This window comes from Loxodonta africana, chromosome X (assembly GCF_030014295.1).
Source record: "Loxodonta africana isolate mLoxAfr1 chromosome X, mLoxAfr1.hap2, whole genome shotgun sequence".
NCBI lineage: Eukaryota > Metazoa > Chordata > Mammalia > Proboscidea > Elephantidae > Loxodonta > Loxodonta africana.
Genome location: NC_087369.1, coordinates 92,539,049 through 92,552,665, shown reverse-complemented (window position 1 = coordinate 92,552,665; position 13,617 = coordinate 92,539,049). Strand labels below are relative to the sequence as shown.

Sequence of the window (13,617 nt, the reverse complement as noted above, 5' to 3'; positions counted from 1 at the left end):
CTCATGGTGACCCTTTACACAACAGAATGAAATGCTGCCGGGTCCTACGCCATCCCCACGATTGATTGTAGGTCTGACCTTCATGATCCATGGGGTGTTCATTGGCTGATTTTTTGGAGTAGGTTGCTAGGCCTTTCTTTCTAGTCTGTCTCAGGAAGCTCTGCTGAAACCTGTTCAACATCAGAACAACATGGAGTCCACCACTGACAGACAGGTGGTGGCTGCATATGAGGTATGTTGGTTTGAATAAAATCTGGGTCTCCTGCATGGAAGGTGAGAGTTCTACCACTGAACCCCAGTGCCTGTAATTAGAGTCTCCTATAAGTTAACACAGCTCAACAAGTGAATTGGCTACTTCTGAGATACATTAATCTTCTCTTTACTAGAAATGTTTAGGTAGAGGCTGAATGGCCATCAGGTTATATGGTTATAGAAAGGATAGTTTTTGGGAGGAAGAAGATTAGACTAGAAATGGTTGTTCTTTAAATTGGCAGATTGTCATTGTCACCTGGAGAGTTTATTAGAAAAGCACATTTTGAGAACTGTCTGTATTTCTACAGATCACTTTTCCCCATTAAAGTATTGTGTCTGTCCCTAAAATTGGGTAAATGATACAAGATTTGCCCAGTAAAATGTAAATTCCATGAGGACTAGAATCTTGTTTGATTTGTTTATTAACTATCTTCCATGTCTAACACAAGGCCTTAGCTCAATAATAGGTGTTCAACAAACATGTTTAAAGAAGAAAAAGTTACCCTTTTGATAGATGTGTATTGATCTCTATGACTTTATGAATTTGTAAAATACACATAATAAATGCATTATCCTGTGCCACTGGGTGGGTTCAAACCTCTAATTTTTTTGTTAGCAGTCAAGTGCAAACCACTTGCACCACCTAGGGACTGTGATGGTTAAGGTTGTGTGTTCAACTTGGCTGAGCCATGATTCTTATTGGTTTGGCAGTCATACAATGTTGTGATCACCTCCATGACGGGATCTGCTGTGAGTAGCCAGTCCGTTGAAAGGGAGTTTCCTTGGGTGTGTGGCCTGCATCGAATATAAGTGGACGTTCTGGCAAGGCTTGTGGGCTTTTGCTTCCTCTGGATCCTGCAGCTGGCATCTGTTCATGTGACCTCTTGTTCTTGGGACTTGACTAGCAGCTTATCTGCGGTCTTTCCTGACAATCTTGGGATTCGTCGATCTTTGCAGCCTGTGAGCCCTCCTGTCTGACCTGCCAATATTGGGTTCGTCAGCCCCTGTGGCTTTGTGAATCGGGAGAAGCCTCTATTCTGACCCAAAGACTTGGGACATTCCGGCCTTTACAACTGCATGAGCCATTTCCTTGATATACATCTCTATAAGTATTTATATGCTTTACTGGTTTTGCTTCTCTATAGAACTCAGACATTTGTTACCGAGAGTGGTTCTAAAGAAATAAAACTTTAAGATGAGTTTTCTAAACTTGTTCTCAAGTCTTATTAGTCTTAAAGATGTTGATGACTCTGCTTCTAGTAGTAAAGAGGGCACAGCTAATCCATGGTGTGAGTTTAAGATTGTGTGTCAACTTGGCTAGGCTATGATTCTCAGTGTTTATATGTGATCACTCCCACGATGGAATCTTCTGTGAGTAGCCAGTCAGTTGAAGGGGAGTTTCCTTGGGAGTGTGGTCTGCATCTGAATATAAGCAGACGTTCTGGCTTTGTGCTGCTCTGGATCCTGTAGCTGCCCCCTGTTCCTCTGATCTCCAGTTCTTGGGACCTAAGCTATCAGCTTATCTGCTGATCTTGGGATTCCAGTCTTCACAGCCCGTGAGCAGGAGTTCTGCTCTCTGACCTGCCAATCTTCGGTTCACCAGTCCCTGTGGCTACGTGAATTGATCCACGGACTTGGGACTTTCCAGCCTCTATAATTGCGTGAGTCATTTCCTTGATATAAATCTATCTCTGTATATATTTCTATGCCTTACTGGCTTTGCTTCTCTAGAGAACGCAGCCCAAGACAATCGGGAATACAAATACGCAAAATATCACCAACAATAGATCAGGTATTGGTGAAAGGCAAGGCTCTGGGTGATTGCATGTATACCTTTATACAATTTTGTCATAATAAGTATAAGGAAACTGGTTGTTGATCCTACTCTTGCTAGACAAACTGGTGAAAGAAAGAGATGAACTCAGGGCTTCAGAGTCAACACTCAAGTGCTGCATAAATGACCTCAAAGTTTCCAATTGCACCTTGAATGAAAGCCTAATTTCTTGTAGTAACAGCTGGTATTCCTGAAAATGAAACCCAGAGTCTTATTGTAAGAGTGAGTGAATTACAACGCCAACTTAATTGCCAACCTCGAGAGGTGTCTGAAGTGAAAGTGAGGGCATTGATTGGGAAGAAACGGGATCCTGAAACTTGGGATGGGAACAGATGGGCAGATAATCAGGAAGCTGGAGACACTAAGCCGCTGAATTCCTTGAATCACTTCTGCCAAGAGAACCAGTCTTCTCACTAGCATCTGAAGAGATTACTCCATCTTCAAACCACCTACCTTCCCAGTAAAACGATTAGCCTGTCCAGCCCCATTTAATGAGATTAACCCAGCTGCGTCAAAGGGCCTTTTAGTCATTGCCTGAGGCACCACCTGAGGCAGATGCTTTACAAGACAATACTGAATGTTCTCAAAACATTTCCCCACCACTGATATTGGCTTATAGATCTATAACTAGACTTAAGTCCCAGGGAGCCTCAAAAGGTGAAGTACAGAGTGTGACCCAGGAAGAGGTACAAGGCACACTACACTGCAAAAGAACTGCTTGACTTTTTCTAATATGGACAAACAAAAACCTGGTGAATATCTGTGGGAATGACTATTAAGGGAGTGAGATAACTGCAAGGAACATAAAGATGGATCAGTCTGAGTTTATTGATAAGGGCCCGCTAAGCACAGATTCTTCATTCAGTATTTCAGCTCAAGAAGTTAGGAAAGGATCTAATAGTGTTTTTGGTTAGGTCTCTGAAGCATGGTGGCCTGCACTAAATTGAATTGAAGTATACCAGACTTCCCTTTGTATACTGTAGAAGAAGGTATCCAAAGGCTTAGGGAAATTGGCATGTTAGAGTAGATTTATCAGGTTAGACCCACAGACTCACACATGGAGTGCCCAGAAGACATACCTTTTACCACAACAGGGAGAAACAATTTTGTGAAAGGAGCCCCAGCATCTTCAAGACTGTTGTGTTTGCTATTTTAGGTAAGTCAGACTTGACAGTGGGAACTGCCCTAACTGAATTAAGACACCTAACTACAATAGGATTGATTGAACCCAAGTGGCAGCACTCAATCAACAAAGACAAGGTGGGCATGGTTACCGTAATGGACAGCAGTAATCAGAAGAGCCTGACTCATATGGACTTATGGTATTGGCTTCTTAGTCATGGTGTTGTAGGAGTAAAATAGATGGAAAATCTACTAAATATTTACTTGATCTTTACAAGTGGAAGAATTCTAGGTCAAGTGAACAGCCGTCTAGCTTGAATCACCAGAATAGAGAGTCATGGCCTCTCAGTCAGTTCCCAAACTTGAGCAAGTTTAAAGACCCACAATTCCTTGAATGAAGGGGAGGTTGGATACCCTGGAGGAAAGACACAAATACGCTGCCAAAAACTTACATGTTAATATTTCTCCCAGCCTTCCCCAAAGGGATCTACGGCCTTTTACAAGAGTGACTGCTCATTGGGCAAAAGGAAATAGTCAGATTTTGGGGGGATTAGTGGATACTGGCTCTGAAATGACACTAATTCCAGGAGACCCAAAATGTCACTGTGGCCCAGCAGTCAGAGTGGGGATATATGGAGGTCAGGTTATTAATGGAGTCTTAGCTTATGTGCATCTTACAGTGGCTCCCCAAACCCCTCCTGTAGTGATTTCTCCCGTTCAGAAGTGCATAACTGGACTAGATATACTCAGCAACTGGCAGAACCCCCACATTGGATCCCTGACAAATGGAGTTAGGGTATTATGATAGGAAAAGTCAAGTGGAAGCCATTAGAACTGCCCCTACCTAAGAAAATAGTAAACAAAAAGCAATACCGTATCCCTGCAGAGATTGTGGAGATCACTGCCACCATCAGGGACTTGAAGGATGCAGGGATGGTGATTCCCACCACATCTGCATTCAACTATTTAGCCTGTGCAAAAAAGAGATGGATCTTGGAGAATGACAGTAGATTATCAAAAACTTAACCAGGTGGCAACTCCAGTTGCAGCTGCTGTTCTGGATGTGGTTTCATTGTTTGAGCAAATTAATACACCTCCTGGTAGCTGGTATGCAGCTGTTGATCTGGCTAATGCCTTTTTCTCCATACCTGTTTTGAGGACCATCGGAAGCAGTTTGTCTTCATCTGTAAGGCCAGCAATACACCTTCGGTGCCCTACCTCAGGCTGTATCAGCTCTTCAGCCCTATGTCATAACTTAGTCCGCAGGAACCTTAATGGCCTTTTCCTTTCCTAAGATATCCAACTGGTTCATTACATTGATGACTTTATGCTGATAGAACCTAGTAAGGAAGAAGTGTCAATGACTCTGGACTTAAACTGGTAAAACTTGCATGCTAGAGGGTAGGAAATTAATCTCACAAAAGTTCAGGCACTTTCCATCTAAGTGCAATTTCTAGGGGTCCAGTGGTGTGGGACATGTCGAGATATTTGTTCTAAAGTGAAGGATAACTTATTGCATCTGGCCCCTCCCACAACTAAAAAGGAGGTTCAACACCTAGTGGGCCTCTTTGAATTTTAGAGGCAGCGTATCCCTCGTTTGGGTGTGCTACTCAGGCATATTTATCAAGTCACTTGAAAAGCTGCTAGTTTTGAGTGGGGCCCAGAATAAGAGAAGGCTCTGCAACAGGTTCAGGCTGCTGTGCAAGCTGCTTTGCTCCTTGAATGATATGATCCAGCTGATACAATGGTGCTCGAAGTGTCAGTTCAGATAGAGATGCTGTTTGGAGTCTTTGGTAGGTCCCTATTGGTGAATCACAGAGCAGACGCTTAGGATTTTGTAGCAAAGCCTGCCATCCTCTGCAGATAACTACTCTCCTTTTGAGAAACAGCTTTTGGCTTGTTACTAGAGCCTTAGTAGAGACTGAATGCTTAACCATGGGACACCAAGCTGGCAATCATGAACTAGGTTTGGTCTGGCCCACAGAGTCATAAAGTTGGACGAGTACAGTTGAACTCCATCATTAAATGGAAATTGTATATACGAGATCAGGCCCAAGCAAAACCTGAATGCACAAATAAGTTGCATGAGGAAGTGGCCTAAATGCCCATGGGCTCTACTCCTGTCACATAACCTTCCATCTCCCAGTCTGTACCTATGGCCTCATGAGGAGTTCCTTATGATCAATTGACTGAAGAAGAGAAAATTCGTGCCTGGTTTACAGATGGTTCTGCACGATATGCAGGAACCACTCGAAAGTGGACAGCAGCAGCACCACAGCCCCTTCTGGGACCTCCCCGAAGGATGGTGGTGAAGGGACATCCTCCCAGTGGGCAGAACTTAGGCAGTGCACCTGGTTGTTCACTTTGTGTGGAAGGAGAAATGGCCAGATGTACAATTGTATATTGATTCATGGGCTGTGGCCAATGGTTTGGCTGGATGGTCAGGGACTCGGAAGGAACATGATTGGAAAATTGGAGACAAGGAGGTATAGGGAAGAGGTATGTGGATAGACCTCTCTGAATGGCCCAAAGAAGTGAAGATATTTGTGTCTCATGTGAATGCTCACCAAGGGAGGACCTAATACCACCAAGAAACAAGAGCCAGGAGAAGGGCGCGTCCTTTGGTCCTGGGGTTCCTACACGGAGAAACTTCTAGACCAGGGGAAAATTGATAACAAGGACCTTCCTCCAGAGCCAACAGAGAAAGCATTCTCCTGGAGCTGGTGTCCTGAATTTGGACTTCTAGCCTACTAGACTGTGATAGAATAAACTTCTGTTTATTACAGACAACCACTTGTGGTATTTCTGTTATTAGATAACTAAGACCTATCACTGACGTTGGTCATAGCATATCTTGTGTTGTATAAGAGAACGATTCAGAAGCTCACCTTGCACAATTATAAAGAAGAAAAATTTAGGAGACATGATGGATTCTGAAGAGATTATACACTTAAATACATTTTTTATATATATTTGGTTAACTTATTTACTACTTTGGCAACATTGCTAGGCACAATGAAATATATTTTGACATCAAGGAATTCAGTTTCTCTCAAAAAGAAAGTTCTTCAAAAAAATTGTAAGGCAAAGTTATGTGCACATCTCCACTCCAAAGAACATTCTCTACAGTTGATGGCTGAAACATAACCTTGACTATCTCAGTACCCCCAGACAGAACAGAGTCATAACTATAGTGTACTATTTTTCAAAGGTTGTCAAATCTTCAACACCAGTGGATGAAGAAGCAGACATTTTTTTCTAACCTAAATTGTGTTAATTCGCTGCCCTGTTTAGACCAGTACTTTCAGAGCTATATCGCCATTTTACTTTTGTTACTTTGTGGAGCTAAATTCCTTAGTAAATAGAGGCCAGAATGATATTTTTTACTCCTTATGTTGCTTAATGAAATTATTAAATAATTATATATACTAAAACTCTTGGACTTAGTACATAACTCCAAAGAATTACAGCAGATAAAAAAAGGTTTAACGGTAGGAATACGATAATGTAGTGAATTTATATCAGACATAGGTTGTGGAGAATTTTTTTCTGATTTACTTGTTGTTGTCATATTAATACTCCATTGTGCTTTGCTATCCTGGAAGTTAAATTGCTTATCTCTAAACCTGCAATAAGGTTATAATAGAAGTAAAAGGAAACAATTCACTCAAATAGTGCATTTGATAGAGACATTCAGATACAACACGGTGTGTGTTCCTTAATTTTATTGTTACTTTTTAGAAAAGGAAAAGTTGCACTGAATATTCTCCTCCCCAAAAGGAGCTATATTATATTCATGTTAGAAGAATGAGATCTACATCTTTCTAGTAAAATACTCAAGAATTGGTCAAAAGTGAACCCTTTTTATTGTTTCTTTATAGTTAGTTATCAGTCATTAACTATTGGGAAAAACATTCCTGATAAAGCATTGGAGTTATCTACCCTGTTATATATACTAATAAAGCAAGGATGGATGGTACTGAAAAACAATGACTAAATGAAGAATATGTGCAAAAGAGAGTGTTGATGTAATCCCTTAGTGTGTGGAGCCTAAGCCTTGTTGATATTACCAAATGCTGAGAAAAAAATGTGTAGGTATTATTATCTCAGGCACTGGCTAAATAAATTTTTAAAAATTCCTGAAATGGGAGAAGGCATATTTGACAATGTTGTTGTCAAATATACAACAGACCTTATATTAGAATTTCTTTGAATGGCTATCAATGACTAGGGAGACCCTAATAGAAAACTTGTTTTTAAGATAAAAATGCATCGTTAAGAGTATTCAGTGAAATTTTTCAAGTACCTTTCACACAAAGTAGCTGGTTTCATTTCTGTTAGTTCTTTCTAGTTTTTATCCGTATATGTACATATTTTTACAGAATTTAAATCCTAGAATACATACAATTTCGTGTTTTATGTTTTGTTTATAGTTCTTAAATCTTTCTACACTGCTGTAGTTTTCATATTTTAATTATTAATGCCTACATTGTAGTCCATTGAATATTCTGTAATTTAACTAACCATTCTCCTGTTATTGGACTTGTTAGGTGTCATTGAGTCAGTTCCAATTCATAGCGATACTGTGTACAACAGAATGAAACACTGCCTGGTCCTGTGCCATCCTCGCAATTGTTGCTATGCTATGTATGTTGCAGCCACTGTATCAGTCCATCTTATTGAGGGTCTTCCTCTTTTTTTTTTATTGACTCTCTATTTTACCAAGCATGATATCCTTCTCCAGGGACTGGTCCTTCCTGATAACATGTCCCAAGTATGTGAGATGTAATCTCACCATCCTCGCTTCTAAAGAGCCTTCTGGCTGTATTTCTTCCAAGGCAGATTTGTTCATTCTTCTGGCAGTCCATGGTATATTCAGTAGTCTTCACCAACACCATAATTCAAACACATTAATTCTCATTCGGGCTTCCTTATTCATTGCCCAGCTTTTACATGCATATGAGGCGATTGAAAATATCATGGCTTGGGTCAGGCACGCCTTAGTTTTCAAAGTGACCGCTTTGCTTTTTAACATGTTAAAGAGATCTTGCGCAGATTTGCCCAATGTAATGTGTTGTTTGATTTCTTGACTACTGCTTCCATGGGTGTTGAATTTTGGACTTGTAGGTACTATAAATAGCACTGCAGTAAACATTTTGTACATGTAAATCTTTGCTAAGAGTTACAGCCCTAGGATAGGTTCCCAGTGTTGGGGCAATGGATCTTCATATTTTCATGATTCTTGAAATGTATTGCCAAATTACTTTACAGATGGATCGTATTACTCTAAGGTTCTACTAGAAAAGTAGGTGTATACCGTTGCCATTGTAATTGCCAACATTAGGCTTTAGAATTTTTTTTGAATGCTTACTTAGTAGGTATAAAATTGTACCTTACTATCTTTTTTTTATCTTCAATTAAATTTCTTTGATAGCTAGCAAAAAAGTTGAACATTTGCTGTGACTCAGTTTATTATTCGTATTTTCTATACTGTGACTTGTTAATTTCCTTTGCCCATTCATCTGTTGGGTTTTGATTGTTAAGTTTTATATGTATTTTAAAATATTAAAATTTTACCGTACTTGTTGCAAATATTTTCTGTTTCTTTTCTTTTCAACTAATTATTAGTTTTTTGTAAAGAAGTTTTAAAAGGTAGTGTTAAATTATATACACTTTAAAGATGCATAAATTTTTCAGTAATTGTTCCCGATTTAACAGTTTAGGCCTGAGATGCTAATTCTTAATGGGGTTAAAAGGATTTTGTTTATATGCTAAATTGTATTCCTTTGGCCTTGAGGAACTCAAATATTTGTTGGGTGAATGAATGAATGAATGAATGGATTTCCTTTCTGGTAGCTGTTTACCTCTCTTTCTTTCTCTGGGTCTTTCTCTTCCTTTCTCTGGGTCTTTCTCTTCTATCTGTGTCTCTTTCTGCTCCCCTTCTCAAAATTTTTTTTCTGTTTTTTTTTCTTTCCTTCCTGTTGATGTCGTTATTGTTGTTTGTTTTTACTCCTTTAAGCAGCGGTTTTCAACCCAGGGAAGTTTTCCCCCTATGGGGACATTTAACAATATCTGGAAATACTTTTGTTGTCATAACTTCAAAGGGGTTGTTCTACTGGCACCTAGTGAGTAGAGGCCAGGGGTACTGCTAAATACCCTACAATGGACAGATAGCCCCCAAAACAAAGAATAATCCAGTTCAAAATGTCAGTAGTTCCAAGGTTGAGAAACTCGGCCTTAAAATAACATACCCTTTCCTGTATCCACCTGCAAAGTATGGACTGAGCAAAGCAAAGCAGAAGTAATCATTTACTGTTTCAAGAAACTCAGAGGAGTAAGAAACGTTTGACTAGAGAAGGAAAATTACTAAAGGCCCAAGGTTAGGGTGCTTGCTCATCTCACCTTAGGCTTGTGAAATTTTCCAGGGGTTGAGATGGATAGCCACTGCCAAGAAGAAATCTTACCTAGTACTGATGTTTATGTACATTCTACCATTGTTTACTCAGCTTCTCAACAGTATTACATAAATACTCAGATCTCTAACTTGTTTTTATGGTTTACATTCAAGGTTTTGCTGATTTTGCTATTCATCATTCATTTTTTGTCATTTTGTCAGTTTAAAATGGCCAGTGGATCTACCTTTGCCTGAAAGAAAGACTTCATTGCTCTTAAGATTGTGAGACATTGAAAGGTTTCATATTTTTGATTGTGGCATGGTTCTAATTGTACTAATCTAGCTAGAACTCAATTCTTGCCTTAATTTTGCCTTGCTTAAACATAAAGCTATTATCACTTGTATTAAATTATTCATGCAGTGTGATAAAATGTCACCTTGTCTCAAAGTGACTTTGAACTTAGAGGGATCCTATGTCTTGATTCAAATATAATGTGTTGGGTGTTAAGTGTTTTCAATATATAAGGGGAGACTGGAGCAATTTCACAGGGCGAGTGGGTGGTTGTAAATCCTTACATGGGGATCAAGATCTCCATTTCAGGGAAGTGAGGAGAATCCAGGTGGTATTTGGAGGAGAATTGTACAGACTTATGCTTTATTCTGGCAGCTTTTTAAGAAAATTAAGAACAAGGCAAAGCAAACAAAAAATGAGATAGGACTTGAGATAACCTTATAGGAGATGAAGCCTCAAAAGTTCATTGTTCACTAGAGGGAGAACCTACAGATTTAAAAACCAAAAAGAGGAGAGCCCATAGGCAAGCCTAGGAAGGATTGTTTACTACTTAAAACCTAAGTGGTGTCGTAAGTTCTCTTCTCCTTTCACTGTATAGATCTCTTGTATTACTCTTTAATTCTTAGGGAGAGCTGTATGTGTGGTGCATAGAGGTGAGGGGGTGAGACACAAGTTCATTAAAAAATCTTTGTATAAATTTTAAGATGTGTTATATTCAACCGAATAGTTTTTATTCTAAAACTCCTTCATGGTATAGTAAGATTTTCCTATGTATTTAAAATGACAAGTGTTTTTGACTATAGTATACCAAGAAAGATGAAATGGAGGTGTGCTTGAGTAACCATAGTAAGGCGAGCAGGAAAATCAGGCCCCTAGGATTTAGCAGAAGAGTATTCTTAGTGTTTTGGGCTAGTGGACTTGAGTTCATAAATCATGAAATTTGTAAGGGAATTCAGACTTTTTTTCATAGGGTAGAATTGCTATGTTGTTTGTTGTGTACCCTGTTTTGTCTCATCTTAATATTCATGACTTAACTTCATGAGGTAGGTTTTACTTCTAGTTTTTAAGAAGTAAATCTGTTTTATTTTTTTCCAGTGACTATCACTTCTGCCAGACAATTAACTGGATGTAGTCGCTTCAGCCATATTTTCCCTTCATCTGCTTACCAACACATTAAGATGCATAAGAGAATTCTGGGGCACTTGTCATCGGTGTACTGCGTAGCATTTGACCGAAGCGGGAGAAGAATTTTTACAGTGAGTTTAAAATTTATGATACTGTAGTGTATTGCAGATTGGTAACAGTTGAAGCTAGACTTCCTAGCATTGCATTATGCTTTATGAAGAATTCGTCCTTTTTGGACATACGAATACAGGAAATCTTTTCTCACTCTATATGGATAAATGGGTGAACTATCAACTACATCATTCTTATAATTGAGTAGCTGAACTACATACTTATGAGATTATAGTTGTTTTGTATATCTTTCTTTGATTTTAGTAGTAGTTATTTTAAAAATTTTTTGTTAGCCAGATCATACTGTATGCTTTTAAGTACGAAATTGTAGTACGCTTAATATTTCCAAGAAGAGGCTTAGTCTCATTGCTTCAGTACTAAGTTAATATAGAAGTGTGGGTTATGACATAATTTTCTTTTTAGATTTGTATGCTATAATGAAGTGGTTTGTACCTGGAGAAGTTATGACTCCTTGGAGTTCATTACAGATTCTTCCACTGACTTCTTTATGACTCCAAATGTGTCACCTCAGTATTTGCATGTTGGTAGTCATGATGAGGATGGTAATTGCTATATTTTTTAAGCAGATAATTATAAAATAATTTATCTACCACATTAGAGGAGAATTGCTTTTTACTATTTTTAAAGCTCTTTTGAAATTCTCAATAGGAAGTTTAACTCATTATTTTCACCAGACGTTAACAGCCTCATGTTCAGTGAGAATGCATGTAGACTTTAGGTTACATTTTTAAGTGTTTGTAGAGAAAAATACTCAAACCATTAAGAAAAAAAGGATGTCAGGCCAGAGGTAGTTAATGCCAGATCACTTAAGAGTGAGTTAAAAATATTTTGAGTTATCTAGATTGATTGTAGTTTTGAGGAGTTCTTCACAAATTCCATTGTCAGTTTGGATAATGCTATCACTGCTATCATTTAGGCTTTGTTTATATTTACTACTGGATTCGTATTATATAGAGGAGAGACTAAAAGGAAAGTCTTAGAAGTAATTTAATACAATCTTCCCTTTGCCTCTTTGCTTGTTTGTTTTGTTTTTTGTTTTGTATTTGGTGGCCAGTTTCTGCTTTACTATAAATCTCTCCTGTACTTTTGTGTTATTCTAGGGTTCAGATGACTGTTTGGTGAAAATTTGGGCTACAGATGATGGACGCCTCCTTGCTACACTTAGAGGGCACTCTGCTGAAATATCTGACATGGCTGTCAACTATGAAAACACTTTGATTGCTGCAGGCAGCTGTGATAAGGTTGTAAGAGTGTGGTGTCTTCGAACCTGTGCACCGGTTGCAGTCCTTCAGGGACATTCAGCTTCTATTACTTCCATACAGGTAAGAAAAATGAAACCATACCTCTAACATGTAATAACAATGAAAATTCTCTTATCTTAGATTATGTGAATAATACAAAGAATGCCATCAGGAAGATGTTCATCTCTTAAGGGCTTTGCTTCTAGCCTGCAGACAGATTTTAAGTTCTTTTTCATAAAAATCTTTTGCTTTTAAAAATAAATAAAAAGATCACTGAAGAGATTCTTCCAATACAGTAGGAACAACTTATGTATCTCTCTCTATAATTTGTGAAGAAGGGAGAAGGCTGGTAAATGCCTTAAGAAACACACTAATACCTGTTAGGATATAAACAGGTTCTAACTAGAATACTAGAATATATTGTGGTAATATTTAATGCCAGAGCTTTGTCACTCAGATTTAGTGTGTGTGCCTGTATGTAGTTTAATCTAGAGAAATGTTTTTTGCTTTTTTCAGTAACTTCTTATTTTAACTTAATGTTTGACATATAAATTCATAAAATAGGTGACATTAGCTTCTTTTAAATACTTATCCATATGTACTGTTTTTACCAGATATTGGTAGCGAAAGTCCTGGAAACCCCAAAATAGCTTTTACTCAATAAAACTAAATAAGCAGAACTTTGTCTTCTTAATTAAAGGTGTTGAGAGCAAAACAAGAATCCTTCTGAAACGGTTTTTTACGTTAGGTCAAGGAAACCGTTTTTGTGGATGAGACAATTCTCATTTACTTTACTTTGTGCGTTAGTATGTCAGTGTTTTTGTATATTACTTAAATAACATTTCACCTATTTTGGTGAGCTAGCAAGAATTGTATTGGATTTAAAAACGTTTGTCAAAATTTTGACAATTTGAGATTTTTTCATGGACTTTGGGGAGATTACCAGTTACTTGTGTTCCCACCATCCTATCTGACTGATGATTTCTGGAATTTGGAGATACTTTCCGTACAACAGAAAATAATGACTATTTGATTACATTGAAAAATGTTTATGATACTGTTTGCCTCCTTCATAGTTTTGTTTGCTAGTTTTCTCTCATATTGTTTACTTCAGCACACTTTGAGTGTTGGAGTGCCCTAGAGATCAATGGACTTTTTCTCTATCACATTCTTTCCGTTGGTGATCTCACTGAGTCTCATGGCTTTAAATAATCATCTATAGGCT

General features: G+C 38.3%; 1 protein-coding gene across 3 annotated transcripts in view; it reads left to right on the top strand.

The window, feature by feature from the left end:
• Positions 1 to 13,617, top strand: part of BRWD3 (bromodomain and WD repeat domain containing 3) — a 124,718-nt gene that overhangs the window by 40,985 nt on the left and 70,116 nt on the right. For all 3 annotated transcript variants that reach the window (XR_010319814.1, XM_003412761.4, XM_064278609.1), the window contains exons 7-8: positions 10,990 to 11,150; positions 12,252 to 12,473. Coding sequence is in view for 2 of the 3 variants with exons in the window: in XM_003412761.4 (XP_003412809.3) it covers positions 10,990 to 11,150; positions 12,252 to 12,473 (383 nt within the window). In the remaining variant the exon portion in view is untranslated. The remainder of the gene's footprint in view (positions 1 to 10,989; positions 11,151 to 12,251; positions 12,474 to 13,617) is intronic.